Raw genomic sequence first — 22,500 nt, 5'->3', positions numbered from 1 at the left:
CGATGCACGAAGCAGATAAGATAGAATTGAGATTCTGGCATTTGGGTAAAAAGGAAAGCGCGTACAATTTCCATGTTTTGTCAGAAAAGCTAACCACTTACATTTCTATTTGCATATTCATGAATTATTCTGTGGGTTTCTGCTTGAAAATAGGAACGCTAATCAGGGAAATGAACAAGTTAGCTTTGAAGGAAATTCGGAATGTTATGGGATTATCACTACCACATGTGTGTGTGTAGAGAGAGAGAGAGAGAGAGAGAGAGAGAGAGAGAGAGAGAGAGAGAGAGAGAGAGAGAGAGAGAGAGAGAGAGAGAGAGAGAGAGAGAAATCTCTCGTGAATATTCTCGGTTTATTATTTTCAAGCAATGATGTCAAAATTACTAATTTAATTTCAGCTTCGGAAAAACAACCAACATAATTTTTGAGACGTGAGTTCCGCCATCTTCGGCACAATAATAGCTTCTGCTATCAAAATTCATCATTCTAAATACTATTATAGTTATCCTACCATACATTCAAGATTTCTTATTATACTGTATACTGCTATGCCTTACTTTAGGTTCCAAAATAAAGAAGCCATTGAAAATAAAGGCATTATCTTGTCTTGTGAGAAAATTAATTTTCCAGGGGTATGAAGAATGTTTTCGGAAAACACCTGATACTGCCAGATACACATCAGCATTATCAAAGTTATTAAATTTTGATGGTCGAAGTAAGAACAGATTTTAAATGTTTCATTTGTTGACTGCCAGTCTAAATGATGTTACTCCAAGCTAATTTAGAAATTATACTAGTTAGGAGTCTCTTGGCAACTAAATCTTGTGCCTGAGAATCTCTAAAAAACGTAAATGCTTAAAGCAAAAGACCTTAAAATTGGAACACAACTGAACTTGTATCTCTAATTTTCATAGGGAACTAGTGGAGTAAAATTACAATTACTGAATACCAGAAAACAAGTTCGACGTTTTTTTTTTTTATTGTGAAAAGAATAATTAAAAGATCAAGGAAGAAAATAAGAATTTATGACATTATGTACCAATAGCCGTGCTGTTATCTTTGTTGATAAATTGCATAATGATGTACAAAGGATTGTGAATTATATACTTCCTGTATCTATCATTAATTTCTTACTAACGTCTACTACAATTGACATTGCTTTATAGTCATTATTTTGAGCGTTGTGTTATTTTTGTACAATACTTTTAAGGGTAATTGATTATCTTCACTTTCTTGATTTAGCAAACAAGGCATGACATTAATGAATAAAATCGCAGGAAAGTGATAAAACTGGACACGTCTTAGTCTAATGTTAATTTTTCGAGAAGATAACACCTTTCTTATATCCAAGCAATTAGCGTTTTAATGTGCAAATATGCATAGCTTCCGATGGTTACCAAAAATACGAACAAAGGTTACAATACGAAATTTGAAAAATCTAATGAATTCTATTATCAGACAACTTTATTTTGCCCCATGATTGGAGCTATTATTTTCACACTAATTGCTTAGAATATTCCTTTCTTCTGTACACACTTTACTACGAGAAAATTTGGAACCTTTTTTTCCACGAACTTTCACTCACCAAGTCATTGCTTGCCCTCCCTGAAACGAAGTCAGGTGCTGCCAAAGACCAGTCTTCCACATCGAAGTCTAACGTGGTTGAATAAGTCTGAGGAGAGACAGGGTGTCGTGTGAAAATATGAATAAGCTATTAACATTAAAATCAAAACTTTGAATATAATTTTGAGTAGAGAAAATGAATAAAAAAAACAACTCACAAATAATCTTTCATCTCAATTTGGGAAAGCCACTTCACAAAAAGCATAACATGCAAATGCACAATCTCAAGTTTAGATTATCATAAAAAAATCATATATGCTAATAATTTCCTAAGATTTTCTTACATTACTTAAAATTGGAGTGTTGACTACTCCTTAGGCTTTAAAATCTCTCAAAATCAGAGTAAATCATATGCATCCCCCCCAAAAAAAAATAAAGGCTACGACCACTTATCATTTTAAGTTCCACATTTCATTTTGGATTATCTTTAATATTCTTCTTAACTAAAACACTAATTTCTTGAAAGAGCACGAGTCCCACCTCCTGAATTTGCTGTGCAGTGCCGTTCCACACATAGGCAACAACAGTGTTTTTATCACCAGTCAAAACTATTCCTGCATCATGATTAGATGGGCTCTGAAAAGAGGAGTTTTATTCTAAAGTTTATGGAACAAATGGCTTATGGTCATTCATGAATGTTCATGGGATTTAATTCCAAGGATTTTATATGAATCCAAGAAATTGTATAAGGATAAGTAATAAGTCACAGGGACATGATATATATCGAATAATTAAAAGATAATCCACAGTATGTATTCAAGTAATTATCAAAGAAACAAAACATTAATTTGCATAAAACCCTCTTTATAGATGAATTAATTTAAAAATAAGGTGAACTTGGATAGGGATGGAATTTAAAACAGTAAAATGTATAAAAAAAAACTAAATCTGAAAAAATTAAGGGCAAAAGTTCTTTGTAACATTCTGATTATTTGTTTTAAAAATATATTAGGTAAAGTTAATCTCTCTCTCCTGAAACTTAACTTCCCACGAGATATCCCTTTCAAATACTTGCATTCAAATAAACGAAACTCGTGAAAGTCGATATTGACCCAGGAAGTGCCAGCTCTTGCATGAATTCCAGGTACATCCCATTCTGATGGTAAATCCTGGCGACGGAGAAAGACACCACCATCAGATAGTTTTCGAAGTTCATGGTGAAGACTTCCCAGGTTAGCATGTGGTCAGTAGTACTGATGGTCTGCAGCTGCATTACTTCAAACTCGTGGAAGCGGTTGACCTGTTTGGGAAATAAAATAAACGAAGTTTACGATTTCTCATGGTTTGTTTGAATAGCGAACTTCAATTAGGGCTTTAGGATTTTTCCAGTACTGGTTAGTTAAACAGATTTTTTTCTCGTGTTAATGTAATTATAAGTTAACTCGAAATGATCTAAAGACTAAAATAAATTCAGACCAGGAACCCGATATTGTAATTTTGATAGTAATATTGGAAAATATGTATTACCATACAATCAGAGCAGTAGTTTTTTTTTTTTTTTTTTTTTGGTTGCTAACAAGATTGATCTTACTAAACAAAATGCTATGACTAAACAACATTACTCATTATTCTATATTCATAATGTGCTCATTAAATTTTGGACTTTTCGAAAGTGAAAATACTAAAAAAAAAAAAAAAAAATACGAAAGAAATTCCTAGTAAATACACCCCCCCCCCCCCCATCAAAAGAACAATAAACACTTCGAAACGAATACCTCCATTTCATGAATTAAAATGTCATTTCCGTCCCTGACTCCAACCATTATTCTTCTGGCACTATTCCACACCTTCATGTCAGTGCCATTTATGTGCCACATTTTGGACAACCTGTTACAAAAGAAAAAATTACCACGGTCCTCGTTAATACAATGGAGAGTCAATAGAAGGGCAACGTTCATTTGTAGCGGAATTGTACCAATGTGTGAGGTCACTTGATCACAAGCCATGAAATGTTTTTACCGAAATAGCTCATAATTCAATAATTGGATTCTCAGCAACCTCTGTTACCTATTTTGAAAATGTTTCAGGCAGGATCAACTTCCATGTATTGTTTAACTTCCATGTATTGTTTATGATCAGTTTGATTTGCAATTAATAGATGATTGCACTAGTTTTAAGCATGTATACACAACCAAGTGGTCATATATTTTACAAGAAGCAAATCTGTCCGATTTAGCAAATTTTTTAATAACATGAGATACTTTCCTCAACCAAGACTTTACAACTAATATAACCTTTTTATCCACTAGATGATAACATTCAAACTTCAAATAGTTTTAAAAATGCGAGAGGCAAACAATCTAGAAGGCTTTCATGAATTGAAATAGGCTAAGAGGAAATTACGCACAAATCTCAAACCAGTTTCATATAGAAACTTTGATCACATCTATATAATGCCTAAAGGATATATGATAATTGGTAAAACACCATGAGTCTTGAAATCCAAACAAAATTCAAAGACGGAAATAGTTTCTATCAAAATTGTATTCAGAGTTGCTGAGAAAGCAATTATTTTTCTTCATTACACCCTACTTTTTCAAGCAAAAGAAAATAAAAAGGAATCCCACTTACCCGCTTTTCAATTTGTTGGCAGAGATGCCCAATTCTACAAACTTGTGATCGATGTCTCCAGCTCCGAAAGCAAACAACAGTGTCTTCCTCATTATGGAACCGTGGATATCCATGAAGGTTTCTCCAAGTCCTAAATGAGTCACTGGTTTCATCAGCTCCATTTTGGTAGCACCGTCTACGAATTCTAGGGGTTGTAATCCATTGTCATCCTAAGTGTTCAATTAGATAAGAAGCAAAAGGAAGGAGTTACTTTTCCTAATAGCGCTTAAATAGAAGAATTAAATGATATAAGATATCAAATATGGACTTCGTATAATATAATTTGGGTTATACAATCCTACACTAGGAATGTGGGACTGAGGTTGTGATGAGCGGTTAGGAAGGTATGGTGACGATAGCCATTAATGAAAGTAGAGGCTGTTATAAAAACGATGGAACGATTTAAATACTTGGAATGTACTGTAAGTCAGGAGGGAAGATGCGAGGTTGAAGTTGAGAATAGTATCAACGTACCCAGGGGAAAGTGGAGGGAGTTGGTAGAGGGAGTATGGATAACCAAATGCCAATCAAGCTAAAAGTCAAGATCTATAGCACAACAATAAGACCAGTGTTAATGTATGGATCTGAAACGTGGGCTCTGAGACAAAGAGAGGAAGCAAAGCTCTAGACAACATGGATGAGAATGCCGAGGTGAATAATGGGAATATCACTGCCTGAAAGATTGGAAAATTAAGAAATAAGAAGAATGGCACACATAGTAACGATTACAGAGGTGATAAGAGTGGCACGACTGAGATGATGTGGGCACGTGTTGAGGATGGATGGTGGGGAGGGAGTGAGGATGGCTTGAGAGGAACCTGTTAGAAAGAGGGAAAATCGAGAGGGTAGCAGAGAATTAGATGGCGGGATAAAGTGAAGGATAATATGGAGAGAAGAGGTTTAGTGTAAGAGGATTTCTTTGATATTAGGCGCTGGAGAGGGTACACATCAGGCAACCGACCCGTTAATGTAGGAATAATGGCGAGAAAGAAGACATTAGGACCAGGAGGACATCCAGTTCTGAGGTGCAATAAGAAAAATCTTGCCATTGCACTCGAAAATGAAAGCCGAGATGCCGAACAGTAAAATAGAAGAAAGGGAGCGGGAACAGCGATTAAGTGGAAGGCTTGGTAGAGGGTGTAGCTAATGGCTGTGGACGCTGCAAGGACCCTTCAATAAGGCTTAAAGTGCAATGCAAGGTACAGTCAAATTCTAAAGTCCGCTGGCACACCCACATATCTGTGACCCAAACGTCCGCTCTCCAAATGGCCTGTGAGACTGCGATTGTCAGTAGATTATTGAATGTGGTTGTTAAGTTACTACTACCCTACATCGGTGAAATGTCGAAAAGGAAAGCTCTATAATTGAATAATCTTAATCACAAAATAGCTATATAAAGCAGAAATTTGAAAAATACCTTAGAATTTCTAAAGATAAACTTTTTCTTTTTTTAAATGAAGGATGGTAAAATATGGATAAGCAAAATTCATATGATTTTTTTCCTGATCGAGAGGAAAGAGTTTATGCTAAACCGAGTAAGGTTTGCATAACTAGGAAAAGGAATTCTGTAAATCAATTTTATATAGCAAGATTTAAACATCTTGCCCGCAGTACACTAAGAACTAGCTGAAAAACAGGAGTACAAGTTTTTAAAGTTTCTAAAAAAACACACTCCACATTTGAAACTAATAAGCCATTCATTAAAATACAAAAATTTCCATGTATTTATGATTAATAAAATAACCAACAATTTATGATAAAAGAAATTTATTGAGCTTTCGAAGGACCACCTCCCTTCCTCTTCAGAAAACAAAAATCAAAATATTGTTTTCTGAAGAGGAAGGGAGATGGTCCATTCAAAAGCTCAAATTTCTTTTTTTCAAAAATTGTGGGTTATTTTATTTAACAAGCCATTGTTACTTACAGATCCATAGAAGGAAAGAACTGCTCCATTGGCCACGATAACAACCCCCTGTAGGCCTTCTTTCTGATCATAATTCTCCGGATCATAATTCTCCAGGTAGTATTCAAAGCCAGTAATTACATTCGCTTTCAACTCGCGAGGACCTGTATTGAGGCATAAAAAACATAGGCATTTTTTTCAATACGCTTTTTACTATAGAATATACTAAATCCAGATATCTGATTTAATTACACAACAATTTAACGCGTTTGGCTTTATGAAATAGAGAGTTTAACATGAGATGTATTATCTTTAATACTATTAATCCATGAATTTCAACCCTGTCTGAAAATTAAATGTGCCCATGTAGAAATCAGTGAGTAAAAATTAATCAGTCAAATGCAGTCAAGATATCTCTTTTTGAGTTTCTTCCAAAGAACTAAGGTGTTCGTAGACTGTCAAACTTCTTACGCCATGTCATGACACTGCACAAAAACTTTGATTTAGACCACACACTGAAGGCTTCCTTTTACTTTATTGAATCAATGTAATAAAGAAATAAAATTTTAGAAAATTCAAGACTAGTGTCTTTTAATCTATCGACATAAACCTACCAAATGCTGAGCATGTGTTCTCTGTAGATGGCAGCTTGCAAGGAATGCATACATTTCCAAAATATCTTCCATTAATATTTCTACACAGACAAGATCCGGGAGCACAACATGCACAATTCTGAAATACAATAATAAATTGATTTGATTAATTTACAATGCATTAGCTTCTTATACTGAACACAGCCAAGTAACTCTGTTTAAATTTAAGCATTGTTTTTTTTTTTTTTTTTTTTTTTTTTCTCGAAACACGTAAGATGTATTACTGTACTTGAATAAATGTTAAACTGAGTGATAGACACGGGGAAAATGAAATAAAATATTCACATTTATTTACGGCTATCATCTAAAAATTAAACCAAGAAGTAAAAGGGAAATTTACAAATAGCATTTCTGCATCGTAACCAAATCGCAAGCACATATGATTATACAGTGATCTTTATTGAATGCGGCCGCATGGGAAAATACTTGTGTTACTAATACGGAATATCATATGGGTATGAATATATACAAAAGCAAGGGTTCTATGTCCTACTAAGTCCTATTTTCTAGAAATACTACTTTGCATAACCAAACCATTTTGATAAGTACAAATATGAAACGAATTTGTTTACAGGGAAAAATCGGATTCTATCAACATGGCTAGCTGCCAATTGTACTGCAAGTGTTTCACACACGTTCGTACATAACAGTATTTCCTTTTTTTGTATAGATCACTCTCCCATACACTAATAACAGAACCTGTTTAAGCTTGCCTTTTCATGCATTAGGTAGTCTGAATTTTTTCGAAGTTCTTACTTGCAAGTAATTGTATATAAGCTTGTTGTCTCGCCTCTCTGTTACAACCAAACGGTCCTAACAGCCCACTCACACAATTGGTTACCATCGGAGGAACAGCTCCCTCCTGACTTCCCCCTTATTGCTGTGCCCTACTGTCTGATGATGCCGCCCTCCAACCCCGACACTTCTTTCCATGCAGCATCCATGGAACTACTCCTCTTCACCAGTACAGAGGCATTCGTTTGGTATTAGCGTGCCGGAGTTCAGTTTCTCATAAAGGGAGTGACTAATTCAAGCACCAAAGCAGACACCGTCCTCGTGGCGATCCCAGAGGACACTTTCCTGGAAACCTCCAAATGGCTTTGTGAATAAGGGGATACACCAATAACATAAGACGCCCTCAAAACATACCTCCTGCAGCAGTACTCGCCATTGCCAGCTGCCCGTATAGCTAAGCTTTTTCAGCTCTCTCAACAACCGTTGGGGGCCCAAAAGGCTTCACTCGCCCTCAAAGAAATGGCCAGCATCACTAGCCTACAACCTGCTGCAAACGGCTCTCCTTGGGAGGTGAACTTACTTCATACCCTTTGGGTATGACACCCATCCAAACCTATACACGCTGCCATCCCCGATGCCGATATTTTGCCCATGAAAGACCTGATAACCGAAGTTGACACCCTTATGGACACCACCTTCAAGACCTCCATCAATGCCCCCACTTCTGAAGAAGAGGACAACTATTCAACATTGACTGAAGCTGATGTGAATGCGGTAGGACACAGACGCCCACTCCATGACATGCCGGAGAAGTTACAATGCTACCCACCATCCTCATGTGACTCGCCTTGCTCACACCCCAACCAACGCCTTCTCCAGACATTTACTGATACCCATTGGCTGCAATTATGCTACTGCCACTCCAAATTCGTGGCTGCTGTGAAGAAATGCATTGTCAGTGCCCAGAAACTTGTAAGTAGGCCAATGCCTGTGGTGGTGGTCTCCCCTATCACTAGCCTATTCTTTTTACATGATGTAGGTTTGGGCGTATGATTTTTTAGAAGCTGGTGCTTGTCATTCTCTTTTGCCTAAGCCACTCTTCAGGACATGACCTAGTCAGTCAAAACCTTTTGACATCCATCTGGTAGCTGACAATGGATCTGCGATCCCCACCCATGGGTAAGAGATCCTCACATATCATGGGAAGTTTCTCGTTGCTGACATCACATTGCCAATCCATGGTGCGGGTTTCCTCTCCCATTTCCCCCCCCCCCCAGTTGATGTTGCTCACCGACAGTTAGTCAACGAAGATCCTTACTCGACACCTCTTCACCCCGTGCCCTCCGAGCTTGCTCTCCACATCAGCGCAACCACGGATGCCTACCTCCTCACGTCATACCCGGAAGTCTTCCATCGAGAACTTTGCCAAATGCTCACGGTTCCTGCCAAACACTATTTATTACCCAATGAAAATGATGGGGCACCCAGCATTCGGCAGATTCAGGCATCTGGTACCGGATCGTTTGGCAGCCGCTAAACAAATATTCGCCCAAATGGAAGAAATGGGCCTTTGCCAAAAGGCCTTAAGCCCTTGGTTGTCACCCTTACACATCGTCCTGAAGAAGGATGGCTCCCTGCATCCTTATTGGGATTACAGGCATCTGAACATAGAACTGGATCACTACCCTCTATCAAACATCCCCATCCTTACCTCCTACTTACAGAAAGGGATGGTTTTCTCCTTGCTCAACCTCTTGAAGGTGTATTATCAAGTATCCATGAGCCCAGAAGACAGGATCAAGACTGCCATCACCACCCCCTTTGGTACATAAACCTTCAACTACTCCTGTTTTGCCTTCGTAATGCTGGGGCTACATTAAAACGCCTCATGATGGCATCCAAGGGGACCTCCCCTTCTGTGTATGTTACGTGGACGACATACTTGTATTTCATCCTCTAAAGAGGAGCACCTCTGCCACCTATGCATCATGCTTGACTGCCTACAACAGAACTGCCTTGTAGTCTGGTACAACGAAGTGAACCTTTGGCGTCAATGAAGTATCATTCTTAGGGCACTGCATCACTCCTGAAGGAGTTCAACCCCTCCCTGAGAAGGTAGCAGCCGTTCATCTGGCTGTCTGTCACTTTCGTCACTTCTACGAAGGTACACCCTTCATCGTTAGCACGAACTACATGCCTCTGGTCCATGTCTTTACTAGACACTAACACCTGGTGCTCCCGTTAAGGCCGACATCTCTCCCGTGTCTGAATACAATTGCACCCTTCAACACCTTACTGGGAAAGTGAATCCAATTGCCGATGATATGTCAAGAAACACGTTGGCCGGCATTAGCCTGGGATTGGATTACAACGCCTTGGCAGAAACCCAACTAAAGATTCAGAATACCAAGCACGTAAGACATCCTTCACATCCCTCCATGGGGAAGACGTCGTCCTCGACGATTCCAACACCACCCTCTTCTGTGACGTCAGTACTGGTAGACCACGACCATTGATACCTCCCCCCAAACATGCGTTTGATTTCATTCATGGCTTTTCACATACATCATGCCGATCTATTGCACAGCTACTGAAGTCCAAGTTCATTTAGCACAACATTACTAAGTATGCTAAGGATTGGGTCCACATCCGTAATTTACACCAAACTTTAAATAAATATCAACACACTTATTCAGACGCGGACACCTTCAATCAACCTCGGCATAATTTTTTCCAACATTCAGGTTGATTAGTAGGTCCACTACCCACATTGCAAGGACATCGTTGCCTGTTTATTGTAATTGTACACTCCAATCGTCGGCCTGATGACATTCCCATGGAAACTGGAACGTCCGCCTTATGTATACCCGCCTTGCTCTCAAGGTGGATAGAGAGATTTGGTATCCCTAGGAATATTATTTCTGACAGGGGTACCACTTTCATCTCTTAATTGTGGACATCATTAGCAAATGTCCTGGGCTTCACTCGACATCAGACTACCGCCTACAACCCTGCACCCAATGGAATGGTTAAATGTTTTCATCGCACCCTCAAAGCAGGTTTGATGTCCCAATGCAATGACTCCAACTGGTTTACGCAGCTTCAATGGGTCCTCCTGGGACTAAGGACCACTCTTAAAGAAGCCCTGGATATTTCGGCGACTGATATGGTGTATGGTCGTTCTTAAGGAAATTTTTCCTTCAGCAACTTCCGACAATTTCCACCACCTATGTTATGGTGTGGAGGAAATTTATTCCATACCGCCAGACTTACAAGCCCCAGCGAAGCAGCACATAACAATAGATTTGCACGAGACACCGCCCCTTTTCCTGTGCAATGACACTAGCAAGCCACCGCTAATGGCCCCTTACACAAGACTTTTCTCCTGAAAGATGACCCTCCTACAGTGTACTTCTCAAGAGCAGGGTGCCCTATTTCACATGTACCGCACGTGTTTCCCACACGCTCTCACTCTGTAACAGGGTTTCCTTTGTTTTTTGTATATCTCACCTTCACCCCGCACTGATAGCAGAATTTATATAAGATAGCCTTTTCATGTATTACCTGGTTTGGATTCTTAATGATGTTCTTGTTCGTTAGTACTTGTATATCAGCTCGTTACCTGTTTAATAATGTTTAATTGCATTATCCTCGCCTCTGTTACAACCTAACAGCCCACTCGCACACCATCAAGGTGATTGTGCAGTCAAATCATTGATTTAATAAAAGTTTAAGAAAAAATGTATATTAGTCGAACAGACTTTCCTATTTCTGAAACCCAGTAGAGAAATCAGGGATTAAACTCAAAAGTCTTAAGGTCTATAGCAATACTAAAATCTAAAAGTTATGGAATATGGTGCAATACGTTATTTGATACCCTGCACTGGTGGCAGTTTATCGATTGACAATTAAGGGAAATTTCTCTGAGTGGTATACATACTGTATGCTATTACAGCAGAAAACTGTCAAAACTATAAGTTTGCTCTTGGTTATCTACTAGCACACATACGCATATGAATTTTAAGTTAGAACTGGAGACAGTGAAAGGTGCGTTATAGCTTTGCCCTATTTTCTCCAATAAACTCATTAACCAAATAAAAAAGATCAATTAATGATGGAAAACGTCTTTGTATAAAAGAGTAAAATAAGTCACAAGTATTAGCATTAGAAACGCTTATTTGCCCTTCTGCGACGACAAAATATGGCATATCAAAACATTCACGCTGGTTATCATATGCAAATGAATATTCACTTTTAAATATATTTATAGAAAATAAAATATAATCAAGATGAAACAGCCCACGCGTCTTTATACTAAGAAGTGAAACAGTGACAAGTGACAAATAAGCAAGATGAAACAGGCCAAGCTTCTTTATACTAATAAGTGAAACAGACAAAACTGACAAATTAAACTACTGGACAAGAGGAATTATTTGTAACTCAAATGAGTTTGAGAATGACTCCACCATACCGAGTCCAAAGGAAATCATTATAGTTAGCTGGAACTAATCAATTGGAATTTCAGTCAACTTTAACACTATCTATGTATTGCATATGTAATTAGCTCCATGATAACGAACTATAGTTTCGTTTCTCTCACAAGCCTTGACTATGTGAAACAAAAGATAAAGTTGTTATTCTTGAAGGCACATTTTTGTTCACTTCCAAGTGTTATTTTTATTTATCTATTTTTTTTAGTTCGATGACCTTAAGTGATCTTATTTATAACAAAATTCCCCCTTGTCATTAAAGTGAAAGTGATGAGAATAGATTTCGATGGTAGAACATGTTGATTCACAGCATAAAGTCCGAATATTTCAATGAAACAACGGTGTTATACATTACTGATAGTAAGCAAGTAAACCATTACCGATAAAATGTACTTGCAAGAAACTTACATTCTAATGTGCCATTGGGGAAATAACGGAAAGTGTTAAATCCAAATCACAGGAGACTTCCACTATTAAAACGGATATGCCTCTACGTTCATTAATTTTGGTAAGAAATGGTTAAAACTCTAAAGAGGACAGAACACTAATTGTTGGAAAAAGGCAATGCTACTGAATAAACAATTAACTCAAGTACTGTACTTTTTCATTAGTCATCAACCAAGGAAAGGGATTTGAACCGTGGATTACTTTACTTTAAGGTCGTTTTCGTGGTCCTGTCACACTTGGAAACCCTATGCATAATGCATTACGGGATCTACAAGATCAGTTTGTTACATTCAATCTAATATTTCGAGTATCACACAGCGTATTCCGCGTTGTCAAATCCACATTATCGAAACACTTAGAAAATCAAATTATTTTAAGAATGTTTTAGATGTTGGTAATATGTCGAAAAGTTTCTCATTTATCAATTCTCTAAAAGAAATTCTTTAAGACCAATAAATTGAATATTATATACAGCACCAATTTATGACGTCTCAGAGAGAGAGAGAGAGAGAGAGAGAGAGAGAGAGAGAGAGAGAGAGAGAGAGAGAGAGAGGTTTGAAACAAAAATACCAATAGAGTTAGTTTCCCCTTTTGAACTTTTAGCTAGATTTGTGTAGCCAGAACCCTTTTATCCTACTCTAATCTAATCCCTTTAAAAAAAAATCTGAATTTCAGTGGGGCCAAAGAAAAAGATAAAAGAAAACAAAATGTTACTAATTTTCTTTTCCAAGTATTCTTCATCACTTCCAATATATAATTCTAATTTCAAAGCTGAAAGAAATATATTCATAAGCGATGCAGTCACATGCAGTGTTCAAGTTACAGTTAAACGACGGACAAGATTTTCTCCCCTCCGCTCTTTAAGAAAAAATACAGGGCAATCACAGATGCGATATGACAGCCACCGTTCTTTGCTTTCACTTTTACTTTCACTCTGCCGCTGCATTTAACAGTAACCTCCTTTTAACAAAAATTCTGTGGGATACCTTAAGGAAATGACAGGTAAATTATCAGGATAATTAAAAATATGTGATAAAAATCGTTGAACTAACAAATATAAAGGTTAAGATAAAAATGCCATGATGTTCGTGATAGTCTATATAATTAATAAACCATATATTTTGATCTTATACGACCTTTTATCCTGACCTTACAAATGTTCCACTTGGGCTTTGAAAACTATAAAACGGATCCTACTTGTACTAGTTACTCAGTGATTTCCAGAAACCGTGTTTCTCTGGGGTTTTCAGAAAACGTGTTTCTCTGGAGTTTCCAGAAAACGTGTTTCTCTGGGATTTCCAGAAAACCTGTTTCTCTGGGATTTCCCAAAAACCTGTTTTTCTGAGGTTTCCGGAAAACCTGTTTCTCTGAGGTTTCCGGAAAACCTGTTTCTCTGAGGTTTCCAGAAAACCTTTTTCTCTGAGGTTTCCAGAAAACCTGTTTCTCTGAGGTTTCCAGAAAACCTGTTTCTCTGAGGTTTCCAGAAAACCTGTTTCTCTGAGATTTCCAGAAAACCTGTTTCTCTGGGGTTTCCAGAAAACCTGTTTCTCTGGGGTTTCCAGAAAACCTGTTTCTTTGTTGTTTCCAGAAAACTCGTTTCTCTGGGGTTTCCAGAAAACCTGTTTCTCTATGGTTTCCAGAAAACCTGTTTCTCTATGGTTTCCAGAAAACCTGTTTCTTTGTGTTTTCCAGGTTTCCAGAAAACCTGTTTCTCTGAGGTTTCCAGAAAACCTGTTTCTCTGAGGTTTCCAGAAAACCTGTTTCTCTATGGTTTCCAGAAAACCTGTTTCTCTATGGTTTCCAGAAAACCTGTTTCTTTGTGTTTTCCAGGTTTCCAGAAAACCTGTTTCTCTAAGGTTTCCAGAAAACCTGTTTCTCTGGGGTTTCCAGAAAACCTGTTTCTCTGAGGTTTCCAGAAAACCTGTTTCTCTGAGGTTTCCAGAAAACCTGTTTCTCTATGGTTTCCAGAAAACCTGTTTCTCTATGGTTTCCAGAAAACCTGTTTCTCTGAGGTTTCCAGAAAACCTGTTTCTCTGAGGTTTCCAGAAAACCTGTTTCTCTGAGGTTTCCAGAAAACCTGTTTCTCTATGGTTTCCAGAAAACCTGTTTCTTTGTGTTTTCCAGGTTTCCAGAAAACCTGTTTCTCTAAGGTTTCCAGAAAACCTGTTTCTCTGGGGTTTCCAGAAAACCTGTTTCTCTGAGGTTTCCAGAAAACCTGTTTCTCTGAGGTTTCCAGAAAAATCGTTTCTCTGGGGTTTCCAGAAAAATCGTTGCTCTGGGGTTTCCAGAAAAATCGTTGCTCTGGGGGTTTCCAGAAAACTCGTTGCTCTGGGGTTTCCAGAAAACTCGTTGCTCTGGGGTTTCCAGAAAGCTCGTTGCTCTGGGGTTTCCAGAAAGCTCGTTGCTCTGGGGTTTCCAGAAAGCTCGTTGCTCTGGGGTTTCCAGAAAGCTCGTTGCTCTGGGGTTTCCAGAAAGCTCGTTGCTCTGGGGTTTCCAGAAAGCTCGTTGCTCTGGGGTTTCCAGAAAGCTCGTTGCTCTGGGGTTTCCAGAAAGCTCGTTGCTCTGGGGTTTCCAGAAAACTTTTTTTTTCTCTGGGGTTCCAGAAAACTGTTTTCTCTGGGGTTTCCAGAAAACTGTTTTCTCTGGGGTTTCCAGAAAACTGTTTTCTCTGGGGTTTCCAGAAAACTGTTTTCTCTGGGGTTTCCAGAAAACTGTTTTCTCTGGGGTTTCCAGAAAACTGTTTTCTCTGGGGTTTCCAGAAAACTGTTTTCTCTGGGGTTTGCAGAAAACATTTCTCTGGTGTTTGCAGAAAACTTTTCTCTGGGGTTTGCAGAAAACTGTTTTCGCTGGGTTTTCCAGAAAACTTTTTTTTCTGGGGTTTCCAGAAAACTGTTTTCTCTGGGGTTTCCAGAAAACTGTTTTCTCTGTGGTTTCCAGAAAACTGTTTTCTCTGGGGTTTCCAGAAAACTGTTTTCTCTGGGGTTTTCATGAAAGTGTTTTCTCTGGGGTTTCCAGAAAACTGTTTTCTCTGGGGTTTCCAGAAAACTGTTTTCTCTGGGGTTTCCAGAAAACCATGTTCTCTGGGGTTTCCAGAAAACAGTTTCTTTGGGGATTCTAGAGAACTAGCTTTTTTCTCGAGTTTCCAGAGAACTGGGGTTTCTGGAAGACTAGTTTCTTTTGGGTGTTTCCAGAGAACTGGCTTGTTTCTTGAGTTTCCAGCGAACTGGTTTTTCAGGAGTTCCCAGACAACGGTTTTTTTTTCTGTAATTTCCAGACAACGATTTTTTTTTCTGGAGTTTCCAGACAACGGTTTTTTTCTGGAGTTTCCAGACAACTGTTTTTTTTTCTGGAGTTTCCAGACAACTGTTTTTTTTCTGGAGTTTCCAGACAACTGGTTTTTTTTCTGGAGTTTCCAGACAACTGGTTTTTTTTCTGGAGTTTCCAGACAACTTTTTTTTCTGGAGTTTCCAGACAACTGTTTTTTTTTCTGGAGTTTCCAGACAACTGGTTTTTTTCTGGAGTTTCCAGACAACTGGTTTCTGTAAGATTTCCAGAGAAATTATTTCCGTGGGGTTTCCAGAGAACTGGGTTCCGTGGGGTTTCCAGAGAACTGGGTTCCGTGGGGTTTCCAGAGAACTGTGTTCCGTGGGGTTTCCAGAGAACTGTGTTCCGTAGGGTTTCCAGGTAGTAGGTGGGCTAGGGCACCAACCACCCGTCGAGACACTACTGCTAGTGTGTTGATGGGTCATTTGATTGGCCAGAGAGTACAACATTGGATCCATCTCTTTGGTTACGGCTAATTTTTTTTTGTGCCTACACATGCACTGACTAGTCTGACCAATTCTTTTCTCATTCTCCTTTGTCCTCGCACACTTGGTAACACTTAGATTACCAGACAATTCTTCCCTACTTAAAAGGTTATCTATTGCACTATATTTTTTCGGAGGCTACTTTCCCCTTAGTCGGGGTAGAAGAGAGACTCTTTAGTTATGGTAAGCAGCTCTTCTAGGAGAAGGACACTCCAAAACCAAACAATTCTTCTCTAATCTTAGAATGTGCCATAGCCTTTGAACTATGGCCTTCCCTGTTTTGGGGTATAGTTCTCTTGCTTGAGGGTACACTCGGGCACACTTTTGCATTTAATTTCTCTCCCTCTTGCTCTACTGTATAAATGGAAGATCTACTTTAATGTTGTTAATGTTCTTAATATAATTTATATTGTTCATTATTTTTCTCGTAGTTTATTTCCTTATTTCCTTTCATAACTGAGCTATTTTCCCTGTTGGAGCCCTTGGGCTTATAAAATCCTGCTTTTCCAACTAAAATTGTAGCTTAGTAAGAAATAATAATAATAATAGTAATGAGAACTGGTGTCTCTGGGATCCCTCCGCAGAGCTGGTGTCTCTGGGATCCCTCCGCAGAGCTGGTGTCTCTGGGATCCCTCCGCAGAGCTGGTGTCTCTGGGATCCCTCCGCAGAGCTGGTGTCTCTGGGATCCCTCCGCAGAGCTGGTGTCTCTGGGATCCCTCCGCAGAGCTGGTGTCTCTGGGATCCCTCCGCAGAGCTGGTGTCTCTGGGATCCCTCCGCAGAGCTGGTGTCTCTGGGATCCCTCCGCAGAGCTGGTGTCTCTGGGATCCCTCCGCAGAGCTGGTGTCTCTGGGATCCCTCCGCAGAGCTGGTGTCTATGGGATCCCTCCGGAGAGTTGGTGTCTATGGGATCCCTCCAGAGAACGGATTTCTATGGGATCCCTCCAGAGAACGGATCTCTCTGGGTTCCCCAGGGAACGGATCTCTCTGGGATCTCCAGAGGACGGATCTCTCTGGGATCTCCAGAGAACGGATCTCTCTGGGTTCCCCAGGGAACGGATCTCTCTGGGATCTCCAGAGGACGGATCTCTCTGGGATCTCCAGAGGACGGATCTCTCTGGGATCTCCAGAGGACGGATCTCTCTGGGATCTCCAGAGGACGGATCTCTCTGGGATCTCCAGAGGACGGATCTCTCTGGGATCTCCAGAGGACGGATCTCTCTGGGATCTCCAGAGGACGGATCTCTCTGGGATCTCCCGAGGACGGATCTCTCTGGGATCTCCCGAGGACGGATCTCTCTGGGATCTCCCGAGGACGGATCTCTCTGGGATCTCCCGAGGACGGATCTCACTGGGATCTCCCGAGGACGGATCTCTCTGGGATCTCCCGAGGACGGATCTCTCTGGGATCTCCAGAGGACGGATCTCTCTGGGATCTCCCGAGAACGGATCTCACTGGGATCTCCCGAGAACGGATCTCACTGGGATCTCCCGAGAACGGATCTCACTGGGATCTCCCGAGAACGGATCTCACTGGGATCTCCCGAGAACGGATCTCACTGGGATCTCCCGAGAACGGATCTCACTGGGATCTCCCGAGAACGGATCTCACTGGGATCTCCCGAGAACGGATCTCACTGGGATCTCCCGAGAACGGATCTCACTGGGATCTCCCGAGAACGGATCTCACTGGGATCTCCCGAGAACGGATCTCACTGGGATCTCCCGAGAACGGATCTCACTGGGATCTCCCGAGAACGGATCTCACTGGGATCTCCCGAGAACGGATCTCACTGGGATCTCCCGAGAACGGATCTCACTGGGATCTCCCGAGAACGGATCTCACTGGGATCTCCCGAGAACGGATTTCACTGGGATCTCCCGAGAACGGATTTCACTGGGATCTCCAGAGAACGGATTTCACTGGGATCTCCAGAGAACGGATTTCACTGGGATCTCCAGAGAGCCGATTCCTCTGGGATCTCCAGAGAACGGATTCCTCTGGGATCTCCAAAGAGCCGATTCCTCTGGGATCTCCAGGGAACCGATTCCTCTGGGATCTCCAGAGAACCGATTCCTCTGGGATCTCCAGAGAACCGATTCCTCTGGGATCTCCAGAGAACCGATTCCTCTGGGATCTCCAGAGAACCGATTTCTCTGGGATCTGGGATTTCCAGAGAACTGATTCCTCTGGGATCTCCGTAGGACTGATTCCTCTGGGATCTCCGGAGGACCGATTCCTCTGGGATCTCCGGAGGACCGATAGCTCTGGGATCTCCGGAGGACCGATAGCTCTGGGATCTCCGGGGGACCGATAGCTCTGGGATCTCCGGGGGACCGAGTCCTCTGGGATCTCCGGGGGACCGAGTCCTCTGGGATCTCCGGGGGACCGAGTCCTCTGGGATCTCCGGGGGACCGAGTCCTCTGGGATCTCCGGGGGACCGAGTCCTCTGGGATCTCCGGGGGACCGAGTCCTCTGGGATCTCCGGGGGACCGAGTCCTCTGGGATCTCCGGGGGACCGAGTCCTCTGGGATCTCCGGGGGACCGAGTCCTCTGGGATCTCCGGGGGACCGAGTCCTCTGGGATCTCCGGGGGACCGAGTCCTCTGGGATCTCCGGGGGACCGAGTCCTCTGGGATCTCCGGAGGACCGAGTCCTCTGGGATCTCCGGAGGACCGAGTCCTCTGGGATCTCCGGAGGACCGAGTCCTCTGGGATCTCCGGAGGACCGAGTCCTCTGGGATCTCCGGAGGACCGAGTCCTCTGGGATCTCCGGAGGACCGAGTCCTCTGGGATCTCCGGAGAACCGATTCCTCTGGGATCTCCAGAGAGGTGATTCCTCTGGGATCTCCAGAGAGCTGATTCCTCTGGGATCTCCAGAGAACCGATTTCTCTGGGATCTCCAGAGAGCTGATTTCTCTGGGATCTCCAGAGAGCTGATTTCTCTGGGATCTGGGATTTCCAGAGAACTGATTCCTCTGGGATCTCCGTAGGACTGATTCCTCTGCGATCTCCGGAGGACCAATAGCTCTGGGATCTCAGGAGGACCGATTCCTCTGGGATCTCCGGAGGACCGAGTCCTCTGGGATCTCCGGAGGACCGAGTCCTCTGGGATCTCCGGAGGACCGAGTCCTCTGGGATCTCCGGAGGACCGAGTCCTCTGGGATCTCCGGAGGACCGAGTCCTCTGGGATCTCCGGAGGACCGAGTCCTCTGGGATCTCCGGAGGACCGAGTCCTCTGGGATCTCCGGAGGACCGAGTCCTCTGGGATCTCCGGAGGACCGAGTCCTCTGGGATCTCCGGAGGACCGAGTCCTCTGGGATCTCCGGAGGACCGAGTCCTCTGGGATCTCCGGAGGGATGATTCCTCTGGGATCTCCGGAGGACTGATTCTTCTGGGATGTCCAGAACTGATTTCTCTGGGGTTCCCAGAGAATTGATTATCTGGGGTTTCCCGAGAACTGATTTCTCTGGGGTTTCCAGAGAATTGATTTCTCTGGTGTTACCTGAGAACTGATTTCTCTGGGGTTTCCAGAGAACAGATTTCTCTGAGGTTTCCAGAGAACAGATTTCTCTGAGGTTTCCAGAGAACTGATTTCTCTGAGGTTTCAAGAGAACTGATTTCTCTGAGGTTTCAAGAGAACTGATTTTTCTGAGGTTTCCAGAGAACTGATTTCTCTGAGGTTTCCAGAGAACTGATTTCTCTGAGGTTTCCAGAGAACTGATTTCTCTGAGGTTTCCAGAGAACTGATTTCTTTGGGGTTTCCCGAGAACTGATTTATCTGGGGTCTCTAGAGAACAGATTTCTTAGGTTTCCAGAGAAACACTTTATATGGGTTTTTCAGAAAATGGGTTTCTCTGTAGTTTCCTAAGAAATGGTTTCCGATGAACTAGTTATTCAGAGGTGTTCATGAAGTTTTTTCTGATTTTTCAAAATAACTGGCTTTTTGAGTTTTCCGAAAAATATTTATGGAGTTTCTAAAAATGGTTGTTGTGGAGTTTCCAAAGAACTGTTTTATCTCAGGTTTCTAAGGAACTGGTGTCTCTCATGTTCCTAAGGAACTGGTGTCTCTTATGTTCCTAAGGAACTGGTGTCTCTCATGTTCCTAAGGAACTGGTGCCTCTCAGCTTCCTAAGAAACTGGTGCCTCTCAGCTTCCTAAGGAACTGGTGCCTCTCAGCTTCCTAAGGAACTGGTGCCTCTCAGCTTCCTAAGGAACTGGTGCCTCTCAGCTTCCTAAGGAACTGGTGCCTCTCAGCTTCCTAAGGAACTGGTGCCTCTCAGCTTCCTAGGGAACTGGTGCCTCTCAGCTTCCTAAGGAACTGGTGCCTCTCAGCTTCCTAGGGAACTGGTGCCTCTCAGCTTCCTAAGGAACTGGTGCCTCTCAGCTTCCTAGGGAACTGGTGCCTCTCAGCTTCCTAGGGAACTGGTGCCTCTCAGCTTCCTAGGGAACTGGTGCCTCTCAGCTTCCTAGGGAACTGGTGCCTCTCAGCTTCCTAGGGAACTGGTGCCTCTCAGCTTCCTAGGGAACTGGTGCCTCTCAGCTTCCTAGGGAACTGGTGCCTCTCAGCTTCCTAGGGAACTGGTGCCTCTCAGCTTCCTAGGGAACTGGTGCCTCTCAGCTTCCTAGGGAACTGGTGCCTCTCAGCTTCCTAGGGAACTGGTGCCTCTCAGCTTCCTAGGGAACTGGTGCCTCTCAGCTTCCTAGGGAACTGGTGCCTCTCAGCTTCCTAGGGAACTGGTGCCTCTCAGCTTCCTAGGGAACTGGTGCCTCTCAGCTTCCTAGGGAACTGGTGCCTCTCAGCTTCCTAGGGAACTGGTGCCTCTCAGCTTCCTAGGGAACTGGTGCCTCTCAGGTGCCTAGGGAACTGGTGCCTCTCAGGTGCCTAGGGAACTGGTGCTTATCAGGTGCCTAAGGAACTGGTGCCTCTCAGGTGCCTAAGGAACTGGTGCCTCTCAGGTGCCTAAGGAACTGGTGCCTCTCAGGTGCCTAAGGAACTGGTGCCTCTCAGGTGCCTAAGGAACTGGTGCCTCTCAGGTGCCTAAGGAACTGGTGCCTCTCAGGTGCCTAAGGAACTGGTGCCTCTCAGGTTCCTAAGGGCTGGTGCCTCTCAGGTTTCTAAAGAAACTAGTTTCTCTGAAGATTCCAAGAAACTTCAATTTTTTTCTCTGGGTGTTTCCAAAAGGACCGGGGTTTAAGGGGTTCACAAAGAACTGGTTTTAAAATTATGCTTTTTGTGTAGTTTTTAAGGAACAGTTTTTTTTTTTCCCTAGTGGTTTCCAAAAGATTAATTTTTCCGGGGGATTTTAAGTATCTGGTTTGTCTTGGGGTTTCCAAAGGAACTAGTTTCTTTGAAGGTTTTTAAAGAAAACTTTAACAGAAAATAAGTATCATAAGTAGTGCTGTTGAGGCTTTGACGTTTGAAATCAAAGACGCCGAAGCAATTGCAAGTCCCTTTGACACTGGTTCTTCAGACGACTTACCAATTAGCGGAAAGGGCTTTCAAAGGAGGCCCCACTAACTACTAAATACATCAATATTCATTCGAAATATCTTCTGTTCGACTGTTTACTGATGTTGATAGTTATTTGTTCACTATCGAACGCATTTGAATTAAGCTTAGTAGCAGAGCAAATTATGAGAAATTTATTGATTATGATTACTGGTCTCGCTTTATCAGCACGTAATAAAATAATCATCATCCCAATCTTCGTTGCTATTAGTTATGGAGTAGTATAGATTATTTACTATCAATTCACATGATTTTGTGTACCTATACCAAATGCCATTATAATGCTTATCAGTCTAGAGTATAAATCAGACTGAACTTTGGTGGTTTACAAATTGAAACAAAGATAGACTTGAACACTGATGTAAATGCAAATAATTTAGTTAAACTATTTTTTTTTTATCTGTATTTGAGTCCGACATCCATTTGGCGGTAATTACGTGGTATATTTGTTTTAAATCAACTATCCGAGGGCCATTTATAATACAGATCATGAGCGACAACTCTAGAAATACACAATTGAAGTTGTAAGAAATACATTAAGGAAAATTTTAGGTTAAATAATAAGTTTTATGAAATAGCAGTGATTGACCTTTGAGAAAAAAATTAAGAATACAAGGACACATGTAAAATATAAATGTGACAAGCTTGAAAAAAGTTACTCATTTAGAAATTAAATTGACGAAATGTGGCTTGGAATTTTACATAACCTTCTACATTTAAAGTA

At 41.6% G+C, this 22,500-nt stretch overlaps 1 protein-coding gene across 1 annotated transcript in view; it reads right to left on the bottom strand.

Moving 5' to 3' along the window:
* LOC137647042 (uncharacterized) overlaps positions 1–22,500 on the bottom strand; it is a 124,317-nt gene that overhangs the window by 60,598 nt on the left and 41,219 nt on the right. Inside the window, exons 6-12 of the mRNA XM_068380179.1 lie at positions 6,748–6,865; positions 6,155–6,297; positions 4,192–4,400; positions 3,336–3,447; positions 2,636–2,860; positions 2,101–2,196; positions 1,583–1,669 (exon numbers count right to left, since the gene is read on the bottom strand). Coding sequence (XP_068236280.1) covers positions 1,583–1,669; positions 2,101–2,196; positions 2,636–2,860; positions 3,336–3,447; positions 4,192–4,400; positions 6,155–6,297; positions 6,748–6,865 — 990 coding nt within the window. The remainder of the gene's footprint in view (positions 1–1,582; positions 1,670–2,100; positions 2,197–2,635; positions 2,861–3,335; positions 3,448–4,191; positions 4,401–6,154; positions 6,298–6,747; positions 6,866–22,500) is intronic.

This window comes from Palaemon carinicauda, chromosome 9, assembly GCF_036898095.1.
Source record: "Palaemon carinicauda isolate YSFRI2023 chromosome 9, ASM3689809v2, whole genome shotgun sequence".
Classification (NCBI taxonomy): Eukaryota; Metazoa; Arthropoda; class Malacostraca; order Decapoda; family Palaemonidae; genus Palaemon; species Palaemon carinicauda.
Note: the sequence above shows the minus strand (reverse complement) of the source record. Positions and strands in the feature narration are given on the sequence as shown.